Raw genomic sequence first — 6,481 nt, forward strand, 5'->3', positions numbered from 1 at the left:
GTGAAATTAAATATTAGAATAATTGCAACTGCATATTATTGATACTACAAAAACAAAACAAATTGAGAAATTGAAGGGGTCCCGTGACAAATTATGATTTGTAATACTTCACTTTTGTAAGGTATCACCAGTGACATTGTTTTCACTACACAGTTGGGACGAAATGCATGTATGCCAGACGTCATAAACGTGTCCTATCTCAGACACTTCGCAAATTGCATACCTTTCCAAGACTTCCAACTATATTGACTTGTAAAAACTAAAAAGATTATAAAGAATATGTTTCACATGGGTTTAAACTTTAAAGCTCATTTATTATAAGACAGTAGCAAATTTAGCACGTAACTTTTTTAATGCTTGTTTGAATTGTACAAATTTTAATTTCCCACCATCATTTGTACTGTGTAAGGACGAAAAGTAGAAGCGTAGGTTCTAGCCTAAACACAATTCAAGATCATAAATTAAGGGTCGGTTTCGATAGAGATGTTGACATCACGATTTGATTTTACGTTTTAGACTTTTTTTTGCACGAATTTCAACGGAGGATCGGAGGTACTGTTTATTATTGTGTGTAAACAATAACTTCATTGTTCACGTATAGTAGCGCACTGGTGATCACTGTTTCAGTTAATTTTTTATTAAAAATATAACTCGCGGTATTATTTATATATTTAAAAATTATTTTATTATTTATATATTTAAAAATTATTTTATTACAGTGATTTTAGTTTTTAGTTTCTAACTGTATCCAAAAATTAGAGTAGATTACTTTCTTTTTTTTTTCTTTTTTTTTTTGAGAAAGAAGATTATAATTAATGGATAGATATAAATAATATTCATCAACATATAGAGATAACTTGAGTAATTAACCTAATATATAGAGATACATTTAACCAAAAAGGACTAAGTTTTATGAGTATGTGCTCAATTATGTTATATTAATTACACATTTTTTTCATTATTATTCAATATGAGACTTCATTTACACATATATATGTAATAGAAGATCTGAAAAAAGTTTTTTTTTTTTTTTAATAAGTGTACTCATAAGTAGATATTATAATTAATTAATAGGAAAAGTTTGGTAACACCAAAAGTGTCACCGGATGTGTTTCAATTAGATGAGTTTGTAAGAGAGTATATGAAAATTTTGGTGTGAATTTGTATTTAAAAAGAAAGTATGAATCTCCATTTACAAATATTAAGTGGTTTAATAAGTGGTTTTGCGGGTTATTTGTAAAAGGGATGACTTTTTTTTCTCTCGAATAGGTTGAGCTTGATCCTTCCACAATGGAGGATTCATTAATATCATTTGACTTACAAAAGCCATTCCTTCAGGGGCGGCCGCCACCTTAAGGCCAGGGTGGTCCTAGGACACCCTCAATTTTTTTATGCTAATAAAATTAAATTTTACTCCAAAATTTGTTTTACATTTAGTAGATGAATAATTGCTTAAACTTTATGTATTTGTGTGTTTTTGTATTGTTGTTATTGTGAATATATAAATTTATCTTTTTATTAGATGGTATAATTTATATTTCTTAAAAAACACCTTGAAAAAAATTCCTGGAGCCCCCACTACATTCCTTCCAAGTCTCCTTTTTTCTTTGATTTGTGCCACTTTTCAATTTTTTGGTACATGATTAGTTGGTTACGTATTCTGATTGATCTATCTCATTTATTATGTTTCGTGGTGTGAACCTAATTCAATTGCCGTTTTATCATGAATTTTTTTTTTTGTGAGTTATTTTATCATGAATTCATGATTGATATGACCAGATTAGGATTGAATTTATTTACCATTAGCATGGAGATGATTAAAATTATTTTATAAATTATGCTATATCTATCCTAAAAAAAATTATAATATAAAAGTTCAATGAAGGATCATTCATCCTTATACAATTTAAGTCCTTCATCCATAATATACCCATCACTCTTTATTATTCTCTTGTGAGAAATTTTATGTCTACACACTTTTTCACAACAAATACCAAATGACAAATTGTCACTAGTGGGCAAAAAAATAATCTCAAATTTTCAATAGTATTTCTCTTATCCTATATGCATAACCAAAAAAAAAAAAATTCAAAATAATGTTAAAGGATACTACAAGTTTTACTATATTTTTTTAGATCAAACAAGTTTTACTATATTGAGCATACAAAATGATATGATAATAAATGTGATTGGTAGGCTTCAATTATCTTATTAATGAATATTTGAATTACCTCTTTATAATTAACGTGATACATCTGTTTGTAAGTTTTCAATGTAGTTTATAGTACCCCTAACACTACTCAAAATTCAAACCACACAACAAGCAATTGATGTCTCCAATTTCTTTTTCTTTTGTTTGCCTCATCATCAAAACTTCAATATTAATCAATATTAATTCCTCACGACCATGGCTTCCATTAAGTTGTTGTGATTAATTAACCTATACCTCAAATGCTTTTACAATTTTTAAAGAGTCTTATAAATTTATTTTTTGAGAGGAAAGAGTCTTATAATTCAACTAAATATTATAATTAAATTTTTGTCCCCCCAAATCTGTTCATTTTAGTTTTTATATAAACTAGTTTAATCAGATTTAAAGATTTCGGAGATCCAAATTGAATCATTAAAATTTCACATCTTACACCAAAGTCTTTATAAAATGTTTCGAATTCATTTATATAAAAAAAAAAAGGTAGCTATTCGAGGAATAAAATCCTAAAATATGAACAAAATGATTAGAAATATTGTTGCGAATTTTTTTTTTGAACTGTTAGGAGTATATATGTAATCTCTTCACTGACAACTGTTAAGAAAGAAAAAAAACACACACACTCTTCACTCTTTTTCCATGTTCTAAGCCAATGCGAGCATCATGAATAGTACACGACTCCAAAATAGTGAGTGAGGTACCTACAAATTATTATATTTAAACAAAAATTATAATATATCAGCTCGTTATTATCGGAAAAAACAAAATAATACCCAGCACATGGTCCCTATTGGTAGTTGGGTTAGGGTACACAAAATTTTAATGGTATTTTTCACCGTTTGCCAGCGTAGTAAATGGAAACCACGTGCATCTATATATTAATATCCTATATATAACCAGTTTTTTTTTTTTTTTGATGGCCAGAAAATTCTATATATAGCCAGTTTTTTTCGTTTTTCTTGCTAAATTCTATATGTAGCCAGGTTTTTTTTTTTTTTTTTGGCTAACCTCTATATATAGCCAGTTGCTCCCTTGTCCCGAAACAACAATTATACATTTCCAAATCCCCAACAACTGGTCATTCCCAGATCGCCCAACCATGTCTTCAAACTCTTCCTTATCTCCTTCCAAGCTCCAATCCTCATCCAGTAATGGCTCTCCTTCAACAGACCTCCCTTTAAAACTCATCCCAGGCAACTATGGCCTACCCTTTTTTGGTCCCATCAAAGATCGCCTCGACTACTTTTACCACCAAGGAAAAGACACCTTCTTCCAAACTCGAATTCAAGAACACCAATCCACTGTCTTCCGAACCAACATGCCTCCAGGACCATTCATATCATCCAACTCTAATGTCATTGCTCTCCTTGATGCTATCAGCTTTCCCATCCTCTTTGACACTTCCAAAGTCCAAAAACTAAATGTTTTAGATGGTACTTACATGCCCTCCACAGCTTACTTTGGTGGTTATCGTGTTTGTGCTTTTCTTGACCCTTCTGAACCCAAACATGCCCGTCTTAAGCGCTTGTTTTTCTCTATTCTCGCTTCTCGTCATGATAAATTCATCCCACTTTTCAGAAGTTGCTTGTCTGAGCTTTTCATCAACATTGAAGACCAAGTATCTGACAAAGGCAAATCATACTTCAACACCCTTAGTGATAGCATGTCTTTTGACTTTGTGTTTAGGCTCTTTTGTGATCAAAACCCTTTAGATACAAGTATTGGATCAAAGGGTCCGACACTCTTTGATAAATGGTTGTTTTTTCAACTTGCACCATTGACTACACTAGGGTTACCAAAGTTTTTTAACTTTCTTGAAGATTTACTACTCCATTCAATCCCATTACCACCTTTTCTCGTTAAATCTAGCTATAAGAAGCTTTATAATGCATTTTATGCGTCTGTGTCTTCCATCTTTGACGAAGCTCAGCAATGTGGGATTAAAAGAAATGAAGCTTGTCATAATTTAGTATTTATGGCTGGTTTCAATGCTTATGGTGGAATGAAAATTTTGTTTCCTGCTTTGATCAAGTGGGTTGGCTTAGCAGGAGAAAAGTTACACCGTCAATTGTGTGATGAGATTAGGACCATTGTTAGAGTTGAAGGTGGGGTCACTTTATCAGCGTTGGATAAGATGACGTTGACTAAGTCAGTGGTTTATGAAGTACTGAGGATTGAGCCTCCAGTTCCATTCCAATACGGTAAGGCAAAGGAAAATTTGGTAGTCAATAGCCATGATGCTGCTTTTGAGATCAAGAAAGGGGAGATGATCTTTGGATATCAACCATTTGCTACTAAAGATCCAAAGGTTTTTGAGGATCCTGAGGAGTTTGTGGGCCATAGGTTTGTGGGGGAAGGAGAGAAGCTTTTGAAGTATGTTTATTGGTCAAATGGGAGGGAGATTGATGATCCTACAGTGGAGAATAAACAGTGTCCAGGAAAAGATTTGGTGTTATTGTTGTCTAGGGCAATGTTGGTGGAGCTTTTCCTCCGTTATGATACGTTTACGATCGAGGTTGGAACACTGCCATTTGGATCATCAGCCACATTCACTTCATTGACTAAGGCCACGAGTATTTAATCTTGGTCAACTATAGATCCTTTCATTCATTACTCGTGTTTGGATTAGTTCATTTTATTTATTTGTTGAAATTGGATGAAAGTCGTGTACTTATAATTTAGAAAAAAAATGTTAAAAAAAATAATTGAGTACTATTGTACTATTATATATAAAATTGGTCATTGTTAGTTGTGATAGATTGTTTTTAGGTAAATAGTGGGAGGAGAGATATAAATTTTGAATTTCAAACATCAAGGCTGAAATGTTGTTGCTTCAGCCAGTTAACTTCATTTGCCAAAGCATCAAGCATTTGATTTTCGTCAATTACATATTCTTCCATTGCATTTTTGGGTTTTTTTTTTTTTTTTGGGTTGCTTATTTACTTTATTTTTTGAAAATGAGAAAAAAAAAGTAGTGTTAAAATAAAAACTGTATTTAAGAAGAAAGTGAGGTTTAAAAAGAGCATTAGGTCTTGTACCATTTGTTATATATGCAATTGGTAATTGTTTGAGGGACATAAGTGTGGGACTTTAATTTATTAAAAAAAAAAGTGGAAATTTAAAATATTTGTGCACCATTTGAACAAATTATATATAGTTTGTGTTTTACAAAATAGTATGATCTTATTTCAAGTTTGAGAATTTATTTATGAGTATAGCTATATAAGAGCATCTCCAGCAGATTCAGCAAATTTTTGCACTGTTTGGAGAATGAACAGTGACATTTAGCTTTTACCTACCTATCTACTTTTTCAAATACACTTTTCAACAAACTCTCTATCATTTTCTCCATCTCATTTAAATATTATTTCTTCATTCATTCTTTATTCTTTTTTTTATCATCATTTATTCTTTTTTTAACAACTGCATTTTTAAATGAGAAATGTTACGTCTACAACATTTTACACAATACTTTCGCAACAAAATTTATGTGGAAAGTTGTTACTAGTTCTAATTTGAACCCACTACTAAAATAATTTTTTTACTCACCAATATTAACTAATAACAATCTATTACTTAAAATTTATTGTGAAAATATTGTGGTAGAATTTCCCAATTAGGATTTTTTATTCTTTATATTATTTTTCTTTCTTTCATTTCATTCTCCTCCACACACATGTCCATTGCCACTGTCTTATCTCTATCCTCCTTCTTTTATTTTCTTTTTCTCCTCAAGAACATTCCAAGCTCCAGCAAGTAAAAATTACTTCGCATCAGAGAGAGAGAGAGAGCTGGGTCAGATCGCTGAATGGACAAAGCCGGTGGAGATCGGCGTTCACCATGCAACACTACCACGTCCGCCGCCCCACCGCCGCTCGTCCTCCTCCCCACCACCAGGCTGGATCAGATCGGCTTGTTCTTGTTTTTTTTGTTTTTTTTTTTTCCCATATTTGCTTGTTCTGTGAGAAGCAACAGAGAGAGAGTATGAGAGAAAAAAAAAATCCAAAGGAGAGAGAAAGAATTGATATAATAGTAGTTGGTATAATTTTTAATCAAAAAAATTCAATTGCTAATATACAGTAACCCATCAGAGTTGATGAGCTACAGTTCATAAGCCAAAAAAAAAAAAAAAAATTGGGATTTAGAGAATCCACTGGAGAGCTTTTTTTTGGGTTTTATTCTCTATTTTAGAGAGAATTTTGGGTTTAGCTATACCATTGGAGATGCTCTAAGAATGATATTTTTATGTGACTTTACAAGTTATAACAGATC

At 31.6% G+C, this 6,481-nt stretch overlaps 1 protein-coding gene across 1 annotated transcript; it reads left to right on the forward strand.

The window, feature by feature from the left end:
* The first annotated feature begins 3,211 nt into the window (after window positions 1-3,211).
* On the forward strand, window positions 3,212-5,054 carry LOC142642820 (allene oxide synthase 3-like). Its single transcript, XM_075817245.1, has one exon. The coding sequence runs from the start codon at window positions 3,309-3,311 to the stop codon at window positions 4,788-4,790; it is 1,482 nt and encodes a 493-aa protein (XP_075673360.1). The 5' UTR covers window positions 3,212-3,308; the 3' UTR covers window positions 4,791-5,054.
* Window positions 5,055-6,481: the final 1,427 nt, after the last annotated feature.

The sequence above is a fragment of the Castanea sativa genome, chromosome 7 (assembly GCF_040712315.1).
Source record: "Castanea sativa cultivar Marrone di Chiusa Pesio chromosome 7, ASM4071231v1".
Classification (NCBI taxonomy): domain Eukaryota; kingdom Viridiplantae; phylum Streptophyta; class Magnoliopsida; order Fagales; family Fagaceae; genus Castanea; species Castanea sativa.